General features: G+C 39.2%; 2 protein-coding genes across 5 annotated transcripts; one reads left to right on the top strand and one right to left on the bottom strand.

The window, feature by feature from the left end:
- The first annotated feature begins 4,809 nt into the window (after window positions 1-4,809).
- Window positions 4,810-17,324, top strand: hnrnpa3 (heterogeneous nuclear ribonucleoprotein A3). Of its 3 annotated transcripts, none has more exons than XM_085135342.1 (11): window positions 4,810-4,940; window positions 6,220-6,342; window positions 6,456-6,602; window positions 6,701-6,911; window positions 7,005-7,094; window positions 7,202-7,273; window positions 7,850-7,897; window positions 8,137-8,274; window positions 8,392-8,508; window positions 8,588-8,655; window positions 10,113-17,324. In XM_085135342.1, exons 1-10 carry the CDS (start codon window positions 4,935-4,937, stop codon window positions 8,638-8,640), a joined length of 1,005 nt encoding a protein of 334 aa, XP_084991468.1. In that variant the 5' UTR covers window positions 4,810-4,934; the 3' UTR covers window positions 8,641-8,655; window positions 10,113-17,324. The 3 variants fall into 3 exon arrangements, with proteins under 3 accessions (XP_084991468.1, XP_084991469.1, XP_084991467.1); XM_085135343.1 differs by lacking the exon at window positions 10,113-17,324 and adding an exon at window positions 8,758-9,453 and having other exon boundaries at window positions 8,137-8,262; XM_085135341.1 differs by lacking the exon at window positions 10,113-17,324 and adding an exon at window positions 8,758-9,453.
- nfe2l2a (nfe2 like bZIP transcription factor 2a) lies at window positions 8,757-19,083 on the bottom strand. Of its 2 annotated transcripts, none has more exons than XM_085135339.1 (5): window positions 18,878-19,083; window positions 15,420-15,677; window positions 15,062-15,151; window positions 14,774-14,965; window positions 8,757-13,791 (listed from the first exon to the last, which is right to left on the bottom strand). In XM_085135339.1, the coding sequence occupies exons 1-5, from the start codon at window positions 18,911-18,913 to the stop codon at window positions 12,571-12,573; spliced, it is 1,797 nt and encodes a 598-aa protein (XP_084991465.1). In that variant the 5' UTR covers window positions 18,914-19,083; the 3' UTR covers window positions 8,757-12,570. The 2 variants fall into 2 exon arrangements, with proteins under 2 accessions (XP_084991465.1, XP_084991466.1); XM_085135340.1 differs by having other exon boundaries at window positions 15,432-15,677.
- Between the last annotated feature and the right edge of the window lie 1,180 nt (window positions 19,084-20,263).

The raw sequence follows: 20,263 nt of genomic DNA, 5'->3' as shown, positions 1-20,263 counted from the left end.
ATGAACTGCAGAGAAGAACTGAAGAGTTAAAAACGGATCAATAAATACTCTCTGAATATTAAATCGTATCTTAATGCTCATAGAATATTGGTTGAGGGTCTATCTGGATATTATTTGTTCAGAAGGCAGATTTATGCATTGTGTTGGATCGAAGTGAGCAAAGTGTCTTCTTTCATCTTCGACAGCAGGGGCAGATACATATCAGTGACAGAAAGAACTAAAATCCAAGGCCACTAGTCACCAACTTTACCTCCTGTAAATTGAATGCTGATTCTATTTATATTTGGTTTGATTTACACCCAGTTTCCTCCATGCAAGTGAGCAGGAAACAGATGCTAGGAATTGTTCTGTCCCTGAATTCCTTAGAGAGAGATTCTAGTCAACACCAACGTGTGAGATTTGCTTTGTACTTGCATGCGAAAAGGTAGTAGACGGTGACTAAATTGACTCCCTGGTTTCCCTGCTCTGAATGTCCATTTCCTCACAGTTTCCACTTGCGTATGTCCGTCTGCCCAAACCCAGGTTATGGCAGGCGGGCTTCCCTAATGGAGTCATGGAGCCAAGTCTACGATTTCTCAGGACAAGGTCAACTGTAACGCCTCAGGCACCAACAGCAGTGGGAGGTAGCATTTGTGGAGAACATTAGAGTTCATAACAAAATTTCAGTGATAAATGATAAGGCGAGGCAAACCCATATGACTTCCGTGGCTAAGAAAAAATGAAGCAAATCCAATTGCAATATATTATCCCCTGTAAATCTGCTAAAAGATAGTGAGCGGTGCTCTAAATGAATCATTTTGCCACAGTCTCCCTAAAGTATGCTTTTGCTATGCAACAGCTAATAGGTGAATAATAAAAATGTGTTCTCCATAATTACATTAATTATGCAAACAAATAGAAACACACAGCAATAATTAAGGCGTTAAGATTATTGCAGATGATCAAGCACCCAGACATGTGACACAAGGGGAAAATAGTAATTTAGTATCGAGAAATATTGTTTGACATTTACAAGGTGATATGATTTGAAAATAAAAGGCTCTTCTTTTCATGGACCATGGCGCCATCTAGAGGACACTGAAAAAAACTAACCAGACACAACACGGCCATCATTTTAGAGGTTATATTCTAGTTGGTGGGACTATTTGCGCTGAGAAAATTCAGTTGAGCAAATGTGGTGTCATTATAACCTAGTAAAAAGTAACTCATTTTTCTCAGGCTTTGGGTGTTTGTGTGCATGTGCGCGTGTGTGATGCATTGTGTGAAGCATTATGGATATGGTGCCACCTACTGTTAGATCCTTTGCCATATGATTGAAATAAAAGCACAATCCGGGCATATATCCTGTTGATAAGATCAAATTAAAGTGAGACAAAGGTCAGCTGTACAGTGTAATATTACACGTCGCAAGAGAGGTTTTGTGTACGATGTGTGCTCCCATATTCTGTGCCACCAGATGAGAACAAAGGGCAAAAGGTTACAGTCATGTCATCCTGTCACCTCACATATGATTTGCAACCGCTGGCCCCTCCCTCACTCAAGATTTATTGTACATTAAATTTCTGCTGACGTTGTTCTGCTCGGCCGCTCCTTAGATATATGGCAAACCATAATTTGGAGGTGTAAAAATGGGTATAAAACCTGTATTAATTATTTCATTGTGGTTCTACAGTAAGTGCTGTCTTTTAGCCCAGACGAGGATGTCATCCCCCTCTATTTCAGCAGATCATTATATCACTCATTTGTCAGAGGCTAAATTACAATCAAGGCCAGTGCTGTACTGTTGTATGGTAAATCAGGGAAAACCAAGACTTTTTTATTGGTGTCATTAACTAATACTTTTATTCATTTTTTACTTTATTTGATGTAAATTAGCTGATAATTGCATTTAAATCTCTTTTTTCTAGCAGTGGACTGACGGCCTGGCCTATAGCTGCATTAAAGACCCCAAACTACAGTGATAAAACAAAAGCTGGAGGTTTTCACTGGCTTGTTTCTTGAAATGGCATGAAAGCAAAAAGCAGCCACAGTAAGCACAGAGACTGGAAGTGCCCATGACGGATAGCAGTGTGTGGGACTTGTGATATATCTTTGTGTCGCGGGGCAGTTAGGTACAAAGACTGAGGGGTGTGATCAACAACCAAACAAACACACTGTCCTGAAGCGAGGGCGAGGAAGTGTACACAGAGCATCCATCACACCACATCTGTGAGCGGCCGATACTGTTCTGTTTAGTCTCACTAACCCACTACACTCAGATCATGCCCCGCTGCCCTTGCAGGTCTCACATGTAGTTATAAAATTATGGCATAATTTATCAGCCTTGCAGCAATAGTTGCTTGTACAGCATCTCCAGCAAAGACATAATTAAGATGAACAAGTAACACAAAAAGCAACAGTTTCTCTAAGTACCAAGTTACATTCAAAACACTTTAAGTGATGAAAGCCACATATCAACTGCGTGCATGCTATTAAGATGTTCTGCATAACACAAGAACTACTGAACTTTTCATTTACAACCATGCATTTCTTCCCCAGTCAGTAACTCTTAAAAATGACACGTAAACATGTCATGATTCTTCTCATTCTGTAAATCCTTGCTCCTGCTGAGACTTTAAATGCTCTTGTGATCAGAGAAGTATAAGGATCAGTAGCTTGCAATTAAGAAGCAATGGCACACTTGACATGGATTATTCAAAAGCCGTTTTTTATTTGAAAGGGGTAAACACTGTATACCTAAATAGAGTTGAACCTTTCACTGATATCAGTTAGTAACACTAGCTTGCCTATTATTTCAAAACAGCTGTTGTAAAATGGATCTCTTATCACTGAGACTGAAACATTTATGTCTCAGTGATAAGAGAATGTCGCCATTTTATTGTTGCATAGGTCAAGCGAATTTTATCTGCTGAATAAGCTCATCATATTCTGTATTATTAAGCACTGATTACAGTAGAAGTGTAATATGGTAGTAGGTTAAAGTACAAATATGTCAAAAATGTACTCTTGCATAGAAACTCAGTATGTATTACTTTTCACAGTCAGTATATTTAAGGGACTAACATGAGTTTACCAAATTCTCAGCTATTTATACAATCCCTAACCATACTGTGGAAATATACTATACAGTGATAGATTTAATAAAATAGAAATTTGATTTAAGGACTATCAGTCTATGAATGCAACAAGTACAGATAAGTAAAGACAGATTCCAGTATGCTGCTGTTGTTTTTCCTGCAGTGCAGAATGATGTCTTCTAATGTGTGTTGCATCGTGCTTCTTGTTTGTTCCAATACAAACAGGAAAAATGTATTTAAAAAATAAAAGCATGGCATTTGGACAGTGTTAAAGACCATCTGCTCTACTTCAACGGTGGTGGACGGGGCAGGATTCACACTCAGCTTGCTAAACAGGCATCTGCTGCAACCAGAAACTGTATTGACCTTTATTGTGAGCAGCACCATTACCACGCTGAAATAGTCCAACGGGGCCCAGTTACCAAAGCAGAAGATGATTTTTATATGTTCACACACAGCAAGACCTTTGCAATAGAGGTTCCAGCATAGACAAGCTTTATTTATGTAGTTCCAAAAAAAGCAGGACCACTAATGTCTGAATTTTTTTTCCCCATAATTTATTGTAGACTGATTTTCCACCATAGAAAAAAAAATCTGTGTTGTAATGCACAAAAAAACTGATCAAGTGTCTGAAAGCATACATAGACAGAAGAAGCCAAACATGGACTGGCTCTTGAATTTGAACTATGGACCGCTCATAAAAACTCATCATTAACAGTGTCAGTAAAACATTACCCTTTTTTATTGGGGCTGTATTTTCCTCACATACTACAGTAAAGTTAATGACAGACATTGTCTAAACCATAAAACCGTCATATATTTGGAGATGCTGGTCAGCTTCACCAAGGCTTAGTAGCATCTGGCTCATAGATCATACCTGTCCAATCAAGTGTTCTCGTAACACAGAGGAAACTTGAACTGAAAAGATGGATTTATGTCTCATTTCCACACTTTCAACTGAACATAATTGTTATTAATTATTTTCATGCAGACATTTCTCAAACTTCTTTAAAGGTGTACTTTAAAAAGACAGAAAATAGAAAGTTGTAAACATTCTGCCGTTAAAATACTAAAATATCTGATAAAAACAACTTTGTAGGTTTTTAAGTTTGTTGTGTTTACTGGTCGGGGTGGGGGGAGGAGGGGCTGAGTGCTAAGCTATAGTAAAAAGCGCTAAGAAGTAGCCCAATCACAGTTTGGTCCTCTTACTGAAATTACTTTGCTTGTTTTACTGTATGTGATAAATATCTGAATTCTAATCCTTTATTATTTTTATGTATTTATTTATTTTGCTGCAAATGCAACACAAAATTTGGAAGATGCCTGTTTTTAGGGTTTGGCTTGCATTTGGAGTTATTTCTGTCTTTACTGACATTGAAGAAACGATTTACAGCATAAATGGCATCAGCAGTTATTTCACTGAAATAAATCAAAGGCAGGTTTGTGTGAATAGAAATGTACCTGGGAGTCCAGTAGACACTGGTCAGAGATATGCCCGTTATAAATGCTGCTTGTGCTGCTCATTAGCAGCACAAACATGAAGCATTGACTATGGAGGGCTTGATGGATGGAAGGGTTGGTGGTTGGTATTCCAAGTCAACCAGCAGATGGCGCAAAGTAACATTGATTTGTTGCAGGAAACGAGGCGAGCGAGTGTAGTAAGATAACTTTAATCAGAATTAATAATATACAAGAAGCTTTATATGGCAGTCTGTGTTCATGAGTCATGGAGGCTATAGAGTGCTGTGTTTTAAATTCTGACCACTGTAGTTCACGATCGTCTTACGACCAGCATCAGCAGCCACGCCGATTGGGTCACGTGATCCGCTCAGCTCTGCGTCCGTGGACATCTGCAAAATGGAGGTGAGGTTCTGGCAAATGTTGCAAATTAATTACGGTTGTGTGAGACATGCATGGAGACAGTGGCTATTCTGTAACACATACGCAACAGTGCTCAGAGGGCGTATTGTGTTGCATCATAACATGTGGCTACTCTGTTGCTTTAAAGCTGGTCGCTTTAGCTAAGACTGTAGCTAAGCTAATGGTGGTCCAACAAGACTAAACGTACAGCTCTCCGGCTATGGAGCTGGAGAGCAGTATATTGTGTTGGGGTTGGCGCTTTCCCAAATAAATAAATAAATAAACAATCTTGCTGGAGTTTATAAACCAAAGGTAGTTATTAGAGCAAGTGCGTTTTGCTTGTTGATGTGTATATTGTTAGTGTTGCTAGAGTACCTGCGTCTATCTTGAAGCGAGCTAATGCTAGCTGCTAAAGCTAATGCAGCTCAGGCTAACCCAGACTGTACTATGGACACGTTAGGTGGTATTTGCAGCATGTCACGTAATATAATTCCGTGTGTTTTTGTTTTTTGAGTGTTGTGGGGTTTTTTTTGTTTTTTTTAACTGAGTGTGTCGCCTACGAGTTAATGTCACAGTCTGGTATTAAGGGCTGACACTACAGCTGAACAGCCTAATTTCATAACTGATAAATATTCAAATAGTTTTATCTTTGTTTTTGTCTTTTCTATAAATTATATGTTTAGTCTCACTGTCGAGGTAAATTTGTATATATTTGTATATATTTTCCACCACAACAGATGTGTTAGTCTGTAGGTGTTGGTTTAAAACACGAATTACATTTTATTAACAAGAACAGTAATTGATCTCTGAAGAAACCTTCAGTAAAACACTTTAATTAATGCTGAAGTTGAAATTTCAGGCTCAGAGTATGAAAAAAAACACCTGTTGTGAAAAGCTGCCATATAAAAATATTGCTTGCAGAATCCCATACATTTCATCTGGCCATTTATGCTTAAGAAAAAAAAATAACCATAGGAAATTTCCTTAATCCGTAACATACATCAATATATTTTTTTTATGTATCTCTGTTTTACTGAATTGTTATATTTGATGTCTTTTTTAATAGATTTGTATGTTTTTTCCAAGACATAAAGACAGACATTTTGCTGATTTTAAAAAAGAAAGAAAAAGAAAGTGTCTGAAATACAATTCTTGTGTGTAATGTCTTACTTTAGGGTTATTAGTACAACGTAGTAACAACTTCTTACGTGTAGTGTCATTTCACAGTTAGTTTTCTGATGCATCTTTAATCTTCTTTTTTATCTTCTTTTTTTTTTTATAGGACCGTGGCGCTAAAGAGCCTGAGCAGCTCAGAAAGCTGTTCATTGGAGGTCTGAGCTTTGAAACTACGGAGGAGAGTTTACGGGCCCATTTTGAACAATGGGGTACCCTTACAGATTGTGTGGTTTGTATTTTTCTTATGGCCTAGTTTTAAAATGGTTTCAAATACAGGTGACAACGTGTAAATGTTATAGCACACCACATGAACTGTACCTGTTAAACCTGTTTTGTCCCTAGGTAATGAGAGATCCTAACAGCAAACGATCAAGAGGGTTTGGCTTTGTAACATACTCTTCTGTAAGGGAAGTCGATGATGCCATGAAAGCAAGACCTCATAAAGTAGATGGCCGAGTTGTAGAGCCCAAGAGGGCTGTGTCCAGAGAGGTAAAATAAAGGAAGAAATTAATAAATCCCAGACCAGAGCACAGTTACTACAGATATGTTATTGTTTGGTGTGTACTTACTAATGCACTCCACTTTAGGACTCCAATAAACCAGGCGCCCATCTGACAGTGAAGAAGATCTTTGTTGGTGGCATCAAGGAAGATACTGAGGAGTACCACATTCGCGAGTATTTTGAGAAATATGGAAAGATTGAATGCATTGACATCATGGAGGAACGCTCCACAGGAAAGAAGAGAGGATTCTGCTTTGTCACTTTTGATGACCATGATACTGTAGACAAAATTGTTGGTATGGGCTCATTCAGATTTCAGAGTTAGCCAAACTGTTAGTAAACAGAAAGCAGTGAATAAACATGTAATGTTTTTCCTATTTTCCTTGAAGCCCAGAAATTCCACACAATCAACTTCCACAATTGTGAAGTCAGGAAAGCTCTGTCAAAACAGGAAATGAGTGCTATATCCAATAACAGGGGTAAGCATGCAATCAAAGGAAGATTAAAATTAGACTTACTGATTTGGCATGTACAGTATGCAGCTGATGTCATAAAAATCTTTCAAATTATACCTTTCTTTAAATAGGCAGGAGCGGGGGATCAGGAAATTTCATGGGCAGAGGTGGTAATTTTGGAGGCGGCGGCAACTTTGGCAGAGGTGGGTAGTTTGCATGTCAAGTCAAAGCACTTCTGGCCTTAAGCACATTAATTTGAAGTTTAAATTTGGGATGGAAGCACAGAAATAACATCAAAACTTCACAGTACTTGCAAACATTGCATATACGTGTGTTCTATGTGTCAGTACGAGTGTCTTTGTGTGGATGTCTATATCAAAGTGTACTGTGTATTTATGAATTGATCAATATAAAAGACCATTTGCTCTCAAATTCTGGTGCCTATTCTAATATAAACCTACCATCAGTAGTCTTCAGTAGATTACTGCATGTAAAAAGACTGTTTCAAATTAAGGTTTGTTATGTGAGCAGAAGTAATACAATTTCTTTTAATTAAGGCATTCGGTTTTAGATAATAGGAGTTCAACTGTTTGGGAGGGAGATGGCAAGGGGAAAAAAACAGTTCCTGTGTCGGGTGGTCCTGGTCTGCAGGCTTCTATACATTCTGCCAGAAGGCAGCAGGTCAGGGTCTGTGTCCAGGGTGTGAGGGGTCTGTGATGTTGATTGGGATCATTTTAATATGTGATTCTTCTTGGTAATCTCTTTATCTTGTTTTTTAGGTGGCTATGGTGGAGGACGGGGTGGATATGGGGATGATTTTGACAATGGTGAGCCGTTTTTCAGAGGTTTTGCCTTTTAATGAGTTTAAACTATAGCAGGTGCACTGATTTAGGGGTCAAAAGTCACTAATGTGGTTATTTTAATGGGTTTAAAAGTCATGCTTACACAACTGGTGTGTTTGTAGAATACTCTTTGCAGTAGTGCCATGTTATAACTGTTTGTCTGTGTTATAGAAAAAAAAATCATATATTTTTTATTTTTGTTTTGTTTCTTAATTAAATAATAGGTCCAGGAGGAAATTATGGTGGCGGACCAGGTTATGGAGGTGGCCGAGGGGGCTACGGAGGTGGAGGTCCTGGGTATGGCAACCAGGGTGGAGGATTTGGTGGCAACTGTGACGGAGGCTATGGAGGTAATGGTGCAGGTAAAAGTTTTATTTCTTACAGAATTTTGATTGAATTGCCCGCGGGATGTGAATAGCGAAGGTGTGTGCGAGATAGTTGAAACCAAGGCTTTCCTTAAAATTGACCTGCATCTTCAGGATATGGAGGTGGTGGAAATTACAATGACTTTGGAAACTATGGTGGTCAGCAGTCAAACTATGGGCCCATGAAGGGAAACAGCTTTGGAGGCAGAAACTCAGGTGGACCCTATGGCGGTAAGTTTCACCCTGCAGTTTCTCGTAATACATTCAGACTTCAAGTCTGAGTAACAGCATCGTAATTTTGCGACTGCAGGTGGATACGGCTCCGGTGGTGGCAGCGGCAACTACGGCTCTCGGCGATATTAATTATTTAATGTTTTGGTAAGTTGCATTCAGCTTCACACCACCCTCGTAGCACAGTACAGAGTGAGCCCATAAAAAGTGCAGAATAACTATTTGTTCTATCCTGTATCCATTCAACAGGCTTCAGTTCTTAGCAGCAGAGGCGAGGAGGTGAGCAAAGGAATTGTCAGGAAAGCTGCAGGTTACTTTGAGGCAGTCATCTGAAAGCATTAGAGGAACACACAAGTCAGAAATTACTGCAGCTAAATCGGAGAAGTTTATGGAAGAAGGACTGTATACAAGACATGAGTGCAGATGATACTCTACCCTAATTGTGATAGATGTTTCCCTACTGAGCAATTTTTCCTTCTGTGCGTCTGAAGTGTGTGTGTATTGTGCCTGTGGTATCAGGGATAAAGAGTAAAGTGTTTTGGGGTTGCTATGTTTTTTTTGTTTTTTTAATCTGAAGTCAGTTCTAAATATCTTTATTTTTCTTTTTTATATGGGTAAGTTTTCTGCTGGCCAATTAACCTTTGTCTTTTAACCTGGTTTTTGTCACATAGAATAATAATTTTAGGTCCTTAGATAAGATAGCTTTATACATTCATTCTAAAGTTATTATGATTTCACAATTGCAAGTGTCAAGTGTATTTTTTGATTTTGTATGTAAAGCTCAGTGTGTAAATCCGTCGTAGTACCAGTGTCAACAATTACAAGCAGTCTGGAGTAGAATTAAGGGAATCCCTCACTCTTCTTGTTCCCAGCAAACCGAATTATAGATTGTTCAAATATTTTGATTAGTTGAAAAAGACCGAATAAAATTGTGTAGTAAAGTAACATGAGGTTCAGTGCATCTTTGGTTCAGAAAAAGATGAAATGAGTTATTAATATATCTGTTGCTTGCTTATTGTGACTAAAGTGTAGCAAATCAGCTGGTCCACAACTTTCCCATCTGGTGGAGTATTATTTAGGAGCTCTGTGACGTGAAAATAGTGTATGCGTGTTGCATTCATGTACTTGTACCAGGGTCAATATAAAGGGAGATTTGGGTAGTCCTAGTGAAGGGCCCAGACACCACTTACGCAAGTAGGATAACAGCTACAAGCACCAGCATTTTGGGCTTCAGCGTCACTAGTGTGGAAGATTTGCAGATGACTGTCAGACAGGACGTCTTCAGCCCCAGCACAGTGGACCAGTCAGCAGTTTGAGAGAGAAGGGAGAAGGCAGCATCGAGCACAACGCCCATGGAGGAAGCTTGCAGTGTCGTGCCTGATAGTGAGCATCTATCTTTCTTTCAAGACTAGCTAAACTCTCCAGCAGCCGGTGCTAGTGAAGAAAGACTAGGACACACTGGAGGTCCTGTTGAGTCAGAGATACCGCAGTTTTACCCGCAAATACTAGAACTCAGACATTAAGAAGAAAAGGGAATGAGTATTTCACAAAGCTGACTTGAGAAGATGGAACAGGTAAGAGTAACCATTTTGCTTGATTTACAGATGTGGAAAGAGGAATTCTCTTCTTGCTGAAAATCTGTAAAGACCTGATAACATGGAAGGTTCTGGATGGGTAAGACTTTTTTTTTTTTTTTTAAATATTGTCCAAGCCTGCTCATATTTCAATCTAATGCTGATTACACAAGGTGCAAAACACAGGGTGTTTTAAGATAAACAAAGCAGGTTGACCTTCAGTATTTGTCTACTTTGAGCAGAATCAGCATATGCCCTTCACCCCACTGCTCGGTACGCTTTGAAGCCAAATACTCTTTATGCTTATCATCAATATAGTTCAAAGCTCAAATAAAGGTGGTGGTGATTGAACACTTGAAACAGAAAGATTATCATGCATTCCAAGAAAGGAAATCAAGAAAGTCCCTATATCTAACATTTTTTTAAGTTTTATAAGTAACTACTTTTGGTTGCTCCCCCACTTCAGAGGGTAGGTCTGCATATTTGATTTGACCAAATCCTACACCCGATGCCCTTCTTGACACAACCCTCCAAGGGATTTGTATCTCCTTCCAGGATCAAACTGAGTAAATATGTAAACCACTACACAAGGAGCTCCCATTTTTAGTTTTATCACGTATCAAACAATCCTAATCCCAAAAGGTGCAAAGTCAGAAAAATCAACAGTTATAATATTACAGTATCAATTCACACAGTATAAACTGTGACTCATTAAATAAGCACTTTAAACTGGAGGCTGAGGTTTTCTAGAACGCTAACATATTTAAAAAGAAATGTAACCATTTTTTAAAAGAATTGATTAAAAAAAACTATCAGCAGGGGTCACAGGCACGTATAGCATTAAATGTGAGTATACTCAAATATTGGTGTAATAGATGAAAGCATAGTATTTTCCATACAGGCCATTTACAAAGTGCTTCCATTTGTTTCAGTTCTCAGAGTAGCCAAGTAAGCCAGCAAATTGAGGGACTTTTTGTAAAGTTTCCATAATCATGACAAGTTTCCATAATCATCCTACGGCACATATACCTTGTAGTTTTTAGAACTGATGAATGATTTGTCATCAAATGCATGAAAATAAACTTGACATTTAATTATTTTTTAACTTATTTCTGATTTATATGTATTCATGTTTGTGATACTTTGGTTGTGTTGTGACTAGGTGGACAAAGTTTAGGTGTCAAATGTTTTGATTCCACATACTTTATGTCTAGACTGCTCCGTATAAAAAAACAAAAACGGTGCCCACTGTTATCCTGTCTCTCCCAGGATATTATCTTTGCAAAGGCATGTAAAATAACCAGCCTCATGTCAGGAGAGACAAAGAGCGAGTCAACGAAGGAAAGAAAAGGAAAAAAAAAACTTATTTGTTAAGGGAACACCAGGGAACCATTTTGTCTGCTAAGCAGAATATGTAACGTTTGACTTATGTGTTTGAATAAAGGGATTTTTCATGATATGAGTGTTTTATTTCTTAAACTGTTTCTTTATTCCTCAGAGTAAATGTTATCGGAGCATTTTATTATTTGATTAACGTGTGTCCTTGGAAATTTTTTTTTTTAAACTCTACCCTCCAGTTTTGTTTGCCACGTGCAGAAAACAGGCTTGACAACCAAAGGGGAGAGTCTGTGTGTGAAAGTGCATGGCGTAGGGGCACATTGATTGCAGCAGGCTTTGCCTTTGAATGCACTTTCCCGTTGGAGTATTGTGGACTTGTCATTCATGTTTAGCGCTGAGCATACTCGACTGTACCTTGACAATTGTGCCCTTTGTAGCGCGTCATAAAGAATGCTGTGGGTGTGAGTTCTTTTACCAGGAGTTTTACTAGAATAAAAAGATTTGGGTTACTGTACAAACAAGCTCACTCCTATACAAATTGAGCAGATTGTGAAAGCATTTCAATCCAGTGACGTCTTTGTGTCTTTACAAAATTCTATTCATTTGCTGCGCTGTAAGCACTTTAGCAAAGCATTCATGTCAGGAACTGTCTTGAACATGTGGTAGGTTATGCAATAGTATCTTAAAACTACATATCCATCTGGCACCAATCTGTTGTGGGCTGTGGCTGCAGCATAGCACGCAATATTGTTTTCAGTCAGCGGGAGGCTAAGTAGCTATATGAATAGTTTATTTCAAAGCACAGAAATCAGAATAAAAAAGGGGAGCAAATCATAAGGATAAAGTTATAAAATAAGTAACTGATTGAAATAGTCATTAGCATACAGAAATATAATATATATACAATATATATGTACAAACACAGTAACTTTTTTTAAATCAATCTCAGTGCTTATATTTACAAACTATTGGTTAAAGAATCTGTGAAGGTGTCGGAGTACAAAAGAAGTAAAATATAAAAAAATAGTAGAACAATCGAGAAGCAAAAACTATACAATAGTTCTGCTGAGCTATTAACGCTTAAAGCTGAGCAACTACAAAGTTATTGCATAGTATAGTATAATAATGAAGTACCATATTACAAAGGAGATCAGTGTCTGTCGTCACTTTTAAAAGTCTTTTTAATGCGAGGAACGAGAAAGACGCTGCCATCCGTTGACTGCTGAAGGGAGTACTCTGATGGGGAGTAGGAATTTCCCTTCTCATCTCTCAACATGCCAAAGACCTCCAGGTACAAGTTGTTGAGCTGCCACTTCATTTCCTTCAGGTCTGTCATGTTCTTGCTCTTCTCACTCAGCAGGCGCTCTTTTTCTTCCTTCAGCGAGTCCAGCTCACTCTCCAAACCCACTATGTTCTCCATCTTGCGTTTACGGCAGTTCTGGGCTGCCACCTTGTTCTTTCCGCGGCGGCGTATGTCGCGGACCAGGGCCAGCTGGGCCTCGTTCAGTTGGTGTTTTGACATCATCTCATTAAAATCATCAACGGGGAGGTTGATAATCATGTCAACGGTAAAGGGGATTTTGAGCGCCTTGGCTCTCTGTTCGTCTCTGGAGAGACGCACATTAGAGCGTTTCTTCGCTTTATCTTTGGTGAAGGGGGCGTTCTTGTGGCTGCTCTCTTCTCCTGGGTCCACCTTATGTTTGGGATTCTTCTCGTGCTCATTTGGTTGCTGAGATGGTATACATACAGAAATTGCTGCGTGTGCATCATCTGGTTGGAAATTTAATGAAAACATCTCAGAGTAGTCAGATTCTGCGCTGCCAGGGTTCTGGTCCATCTCCTCCATGTCCGAGTCGCTGCATCTAAAGGACTCGCTTCCATATGCAGATTTTGCAGGACTTGCATTTGTAGAGATCCCCGAATCGGAGTCTGGCTGTTCTGTTATTAGATTTTGCTTGCTTCTGTCAAAGGCATCTCCGGGTGAGAAGCTGTACAAATCCATGGGAGTGAAGGGGGCCTCGTTCGTGACATCGGACACAGCAGCACTTTCATTTCCTTCGAGCTCATGCTGACCACTGCTCTCTTCCAATATAGTGTTCTGATAAAATATGTTACAGAAACTTTCTGCGCCTAAACTGGCATTTAATTCAGTGGTTTTCACTTTTATCGGGCTGAGGCCATCAGCTGGAGCCATGCTGGGAATGGAGCTGTCAAATGTGTTCATAAACTCTGTGGGATCGACATTTAAACTGTTTGCTTTCTCATCTGTCATGGGGTAAAAAGAGTAGTTTGGATTCTGTATTTCAGGGCTGTCTTGAAGGGGATAGGTTGTGGTCTCCAGTGTGTCCTCCATTTGCATGTTGAGGCATTCCTACAAAAAAAAATTACAATTTTAAAATAAATGCACTCATTTTAAGTACGGCTTAAAAAATTCTCAACATTTATGTGTGGTAGGATATTAAAAAGCCTACAAAAAAGACTTATCACACATTCAAAACTGAATGACTGTTATTAAGTGGTTTCATTGTTGAAATATTGAAACCTAAGATTAGTATGTTTTATAAGTATAATTTTACTCTATTAAATTTCTCCTTCTTAATCTGTTATCACTAAACAGGGTTTCAGCTAACAAAGTCTGAACCATTGAGCTGTTCAGTTGTTGCAGCTCCCTGTGCTCCACTGAATGCCGGTAGAGCTGGTTTTAGCACAAGATTGCCTACTGTGATTAACAAAACTATCCAGTTGTTGAAATGTCGGAACTTCCTACTGCTGTAAACAGAATATCTTATCTTCATGAAGCAGCTTCTCCACGTTTGAGCACAATTCTACTCAGCTTTTATTCCTACACTTTTAGTATCATCACCAACTAACTAGATTAATCCTGCCAATTCTATTTTATGGTTACAACCGCAGCCCAGTCCACTCAGTCAAAGGTCGAGGCAACTAATGGTGCAATGCTCCACCCACCAGCTAATGCAAATATGAGGTGCCTTGAAACCAAGCTGATAAAGCAGCTAATGAAAATGACTTCACCTTTCTGCTACTAAGCAAAGATTTGAAGACACACCTCATCTGAGCAAGCTATCTTTTGGCTCTGCGCAAAAATGTTAGTGGCTATCAATCATATGAATTATATAACCCCTGAGCAACCATGCTTCTAATGCTGTAAAATGTCTAGATGATGAAAGTTAGTCGGAGTGGAATTAGCAGTGTGCACTGGATTCCTAAAGCAAACAACAATTGTTTGTCCTCTAATGTCAAGCTCCTGCCTTTTATCCATTTTTTTTCTTTTTGTATTTGTTCCACCACACGAAATGCCATGTCACTGAGTTCGTAGAATCTCTGTGTCATACCTGCAGCTCGGGGAGGGACAGAATCTCCATCCAGGCCTCCTCCAAATCTGGGGACATTCCCTGTGGTGCTGGTGGTGGCAGCTGTCCTGGGGAGAGGGTGGCAGGTGATGGAGCTGGTTGTTCGGGGGACATCATCATGTTGCTGCTGATGGCTGCTGAGACAGCAGGTGTGTCCAGACAAACTGAAGTGTTCTAGGAGACAAAACAGATGACAGTTTTTATACAGCTAAAAACGATGCCCAACAATCACGCGGTTCATTTCTGTTAATTTCTGCTCAATGTTCTCACCTCAGTTTCTTCTACAGGAAACGTCTCTGCCAGTAGCTGCAAACATTCATCGAATGACATGGCGTCACTTGTTTCTGTGAAACTGGCATTCTGCAACAGAAGTTAAAATACCTTGTGTTACTTTTTACCATCTAGCATCTACCAGCTTTTTGGCACACCATGTTTTAACAGCAGCACATGATTGTGTATTTATAGCGCTCGGGTCCCTGCAGAGCACTGATGCAAAACTGAAGTCCAAACTGCGCTGCTGCATTTACAAAGGATGAGGTGGTAACCTAGCTACGACACAGCCAGAGCCTATAAAATGAGGTGGGAGTGGTGTACCTTTGACATGAGTAATGATGGAGTGTGTATGTACCTGTGTACCAACCTCTAGAAGTGTGACGGCAGGCTGCAGCGGGGCTCGAGGTATGTACTCTCCCGTCTCCTCATCTAGCTGAAGCTGTGCCAGCAGGGCCTTCTCCTGCTCCCGGAGCAAATGCAGCTTCTTCTCCTGCTCCAGCTCCCGCTGCCTCTGGAGCTCATGCTCTTTCTGACGGTGGTTGTAGTCAAACACTTCACGCCTGGCACCAAGATCAATGTCTTGCTTCCACAGTATGTCAATCAGGTCCATGTCCTAGAAAGACAGCCGCAGATCGGTTAACAGAGTTTGCAAGCAGCCATGCTGTCCTGCATAGGAGTGTTCCGAGCATCGGAGCAAAACAGAACGTCCCTGCTGCGAAGCGTGACTGTTGCACCTGCCACACCCTGTCCCTCAGTATCTGATCACCGACAACAACACAGGCACTAATGTCAAGGGACAGAAACTGCATGAATAATGAACGCATTTCTCTCCTTCCTCTGTTGTCACCACACACCAGCAAAAGACACATATCCTCATTTGATACTTTTTCCAGTGAAGGGAAGTAGTCACTGCTTATCCAGTTACGCAGAAGTGTGAATTTGTTTGTCGTATTCAGACTCCCACACAGCCAGGGATCGTTTTTTAGCGAGTACTTGAAGTTCAGATTTAAAGGATGGTTCAAAACTAGTTTAGAAGTTAAATTATATTACACCATTTAGAAAATGTGGCCATAGTATACAGTATTATGGTTGGTGAAGAACATGTGAGCAAAGAACATATAAACAAAGCAAGTAAAATTGGCACTGTAATTCGTCAATTATGATTATGTGGTAAATCTATAATGGTGTTGCATTTACATATGTGTATTTAGCAAAAGCTACACTGATGCCAACCTATAGCTACATTTCTTTGAAGGTGCTCAGGTTACGGCAAAGGCTACAGCGTAAGGTTTCAGAAAGGTTTGTGGTTACAATGTACCTTTGTACCTAATCACACTATGAGGTCATAGATGTCATACTGAGTGAAATTAAAATGCTTATTTCCTCAATTTCACCCTCACTAGGTATTTAAATCAAATATTACAAGTACTACTAAATTATCTTAGCACAACAATAGTCTTGTCCTACATATATTTACACATTAGGCAGAGCATGCGATGACATTTTAGTACCATTTCCTGTAGATTTCCCCTAACTTGCCAATTGTTATTTGCCTTTTTAAACAAGGATGTCTGAAGATAAATTATGCTGGCCCCTTCTCTGGGCTTTTAGCAGAATTTATTTACAGAAGGAAAGTGTTTCACAAGGCCCAAGGATGTTACATAAACCCGCGATACTGGTTTACACAAAAAAAATTAGCATGTGACTTGTTTGTTCTTCAGATTTGGGTGTAAACATTACTTATGAGCTTGGGTTTATAATATAAAAAAGAGAGAGCCTAGAGGACACCAAAAAGGAACACAGGGAGAATAAAGAACAAAGCAGAACAATGTACAATAAGGAGGATGTGGGACTGTTTAGAAAAACCCTGTCAGATAATGTTTTCTTCAATTTTTTTTTTTTAAATAAAAACAGGATGACTCACAAGCCTCCGCAAACTAATAATAATGGCATATGAGCACCTATAAATACTTTAATCCATTGTTGACACCATTTTCCTGACTACAGTTGTGGTGCTAAAGAAAAAAAAAAGAACCCACTAACCCTCTTTGCCTCTGTGTTGCATCAGAGCTATGACCACTGAAGGATTACATATTACTAAGGCTGCTCGCTGGTTGGAAGGTGAGCACACAAGTAGACATTATGGTTTGTACAGGAATGAGGAAGTCCCTTAAAATGTCTGTGTGGGATGTCTAAACTCACTTCTTGAGGTTGCTGATGTTTTCTAACAAACAACAATAAAAAGAAAAGAAAGAAAAAACACTCTTGTCTGTTGGTCACACCTAATAAGCTCATCAGAAAATGGTCAGACAATCATATGGTTAGTAAATGTATAGAATATAGTGCAATAATTTTTAATGCATTTTATGCTATTTAATACTTATTCACTAGATAGATAGATAGATAGATAGATACTATTTAATCAATAGTAGTAATAATATTCTAAAGCATAAGGATATTGGATCACTCTAGGCCATATAGCTGTGTTTTATAGCTGCTTTTTATTTAGGTCTAATGATTTCTTTCACCACATGTGCTGTAGATTATTAACATTAATAATTAACTGAAAGTCACGCCAGTCCTTTAGAAAAAACAACCACCGCAAGGCCAAAAAAACAGACTGTTGTCAGTGAGTGATTTCAGTGTGGTTGTTAAATTAGCCTGTTGTTATAATGCAGCTTTATAAACAGCACATTCTGTATTAATGACAACTGGGCTCTGTGAATGTGGGTGTGCTTAAGTAATGGTGTCATAATCAACTGCCACAAGACATGGACTGGCACCAGAACAAGGGGGGGGGGAAAGGCTGAGAAAACTACTTCCTGCACCTTGATGCCACACAAAAACCAGTCAAAAAAGCTTTTACACACAGAGCCTTCAAAATGACAGTTACCAGAGATACATATTAAACTTAACAAGCCTTTAGTGTTGATTGTTCATTTACTTATCTACAGTTAAACACAAGGCCCCGAAAGAGGGACCCGAACCTGCTGTTGTAACATGCCTTTTTTCAACACCATTCAGTGGACATCCAATCTCAACTGTGGATGATGAAACACAGCTGCACAGCCCTTTGGGCCCTCATCAGTCAACTGTACTTCCACTGACCCTCACCTATGACAAGCTTAGCGAAACACTAAAGATGCGAGGCCATGTCACAAGAAAAAATAAACTTCAACCAAGTTCAATGTTTTCATTCAGTGTATAAGAACAAAGCTAGAAAACAGGTCTAGTCTAATATTTGGTCCTTTTTTTATTAACTCTGTAAAACACACAGCAAAGACATAAGCAGCAGTAAAAGAAATCATTCATGGTGGTTATAAAAGCTATCAGATATGGGATCACATGCTTTGAGCAGGAGGAGGGCAGGGTGGGCAGGGGGAGATGATGACACAGTTACGACAAAAGCTTCAACACAGTCCAGGTTCTGTTTGTCTAACTTGCCAGGATAAAAGAACCTGTTATTTTATTCGGGCAATCGATCACAACACTAATATCTGAACCTGTTCTGTTAATGGGGATTTTTTTCCTGTCCAGGAAAAGCGTCACAAGTGGATGACTTGCAGAACTGAAAGACAGTTAACATGTCTAACTCTAAGACAGCCTGTCGGCGTAGTCTACCTCACACTTTTAAAGCTATAACGTCTGTAACACCGGCGTAAATACACTAGTACTGTAATTTAGCTGTAATTTAACTGATAAACAAAAGTTTACATAAAGTCTATCTCTCTAATAGCCCGCATTAAAAAGGAAGTTGACAGTCAATGTCAGATAGTTTGTCTACTCTTTTCTAGCTAGAAATACTCTATTTACCTGTTGACCGGAATGCATCACCTCCATTTCCATCATTATGGAGCTCTGTCGTGAGGTTTTGAAAAAAAAACTCCGTATGACTGAAAAATGTGTGAGTTATTCCTTATATTGGATATAAAAATGGCGAGCGGTCTGGAGGCGATATAGTCCGTCACGGGAGCTGAGTGGCGAGAAGTGCTGCTTCCTCCAAACCTAATGAGCATTACGGAAATGATGGCCCTCCCCACCGGGATCGTCCCCCTCGCAGCGGCCTATGAGGGCTGGAGATAAGGACTGTGTGCGTGCGCATGGAGTACATTTAACACAATAGTTGCCACGGAAAAAAATTACACAACATATTTATGTGAAAGTTAAACATTTTATAATACTTTAACCATTACGTAATTTGCAACATGTTATACCGTTCGTTTACAGTCAGCTTTATGTAAGCCAGCTCATAAAAGACATATATATATATGTATAATGTGTACCTTCTATTTTAACTTCGTCACGGACGTGACCAGACTTTGTTTGGTGCATACCTCCCCCTGCTGGTGACCGTGACCAGCGTGGAGCTGGAGACCCTGGGGCCCTGATGTTCCTTGTGCAGCTGGGTAGACCATCACAAAATCATAAAGAGAGAAACAGAACACCCAGTTTAAAGTTACAGTCCTGCGTTTAATGTTTTACTCTGAAGCTCAGACCTGTTAGCGGAACAATACCTATATGTGGTAAAAGTCCCCGTGCAGAATGATTCCTGTTAGTTTCTATGTTTTTGTTTGTTTATTGGTTTGTTTGTTTTTGGAGGGGAAGTAGGTGCATAAGAGATACTAGTTCAAATGGGTGGAACTGTTACTAACATCTTTTGGGAGGAGGTTGGGGTGTGGGAGTCAGACTCTGCCATAATTCACTGGGTGCTCTAATTGGAAAATCTTCATCTGTCAAGTAATGAATCATTACAGTGGGTTAACTAAATGTGCTACAAGCTAAATTATTCCCTGTTACACTATTTCTCATAAAATTAAACAAAACTGAAGTAATGATCTAAAACGTGTAAGTGAGGAATCTCAAAGATTTGCAGATCTGTAATGCCTCTCCCTTATCAATATATATGTTTGTATTATGTAGTGTAGAAAAAATATATTAAAATTTTAACCATTATAATGCACAAAAGGCTATTCTTCCAAACTGGTACATATATGAAGGTACTGTAGTGTGTAGGGTGTAAAAAAATTGTTTAGGTTATATTAATAGTTTTATTGTTTAGCCAGAATTTGCTAAGCTTACCAAAATACTGCACATTTTGTAAGTAAATATGCAGGTTTTTACTCCATTTATGGGGCACTTATCATATGGTTAGTAAATGTATAGAATATAGTGCAATAATTTTAATGCATTTTATGCTAT

Source organism: Neolamprologus multifasciatus, chromosome 16 (genome assembly GCF_963576455.1).
Source record: "Neolamprologus multifasciatus chromosome 16, fNeoMul1.2, whole genome shotgun sequence".
NCBI lineage: Eukaryota > Metazoa > Chordata > Actinopteri > Cichliformes > Cichlidae > Neolamprologus > Neolamprologus multifasciatus.
This window is presented reverse-complemented; position numbering and strand designations above follow the sequence as displayed.

Coding starts and splice junctions, on each gene's coding strand:
- hnrnpa3 (XM_085135342.1), top strand. Junction 6,343..6,455: donor GTACCCTTACAGATTGTGTG/GTTTGTATTTTT, acceptor TTTTGTCCCTAG/GTAATGAGAGATCCTAACAG. Junction 6,603..6,700: donor AGAGGGCTGTGTCCAGAGAG/GTAAAATAAAGG, acceptor ACTCCACTTTAG/GACTCCAATAAACCAGGCGC.
- nfe2l2a (XM_085135339.1), bottom strand. CDS start 18,913: ATGATGGAAATGGAGGTGATGCATTCCGGTCAACAG. Junction 15,152..15,419: donor TTCTAGAGGTTGGTACACAG/GTACATACACAC, acceptor CTTCTGTTGCAG/AATGCCAGTTTCACAGAAAC. Junction 14,966..15,061: donor TTCCTGTAGAAGAAACTGAG/GTGAGAACATTG, acceptor TTTGTCTCCTAG/AACACTTCAGTTTGTCTGGA.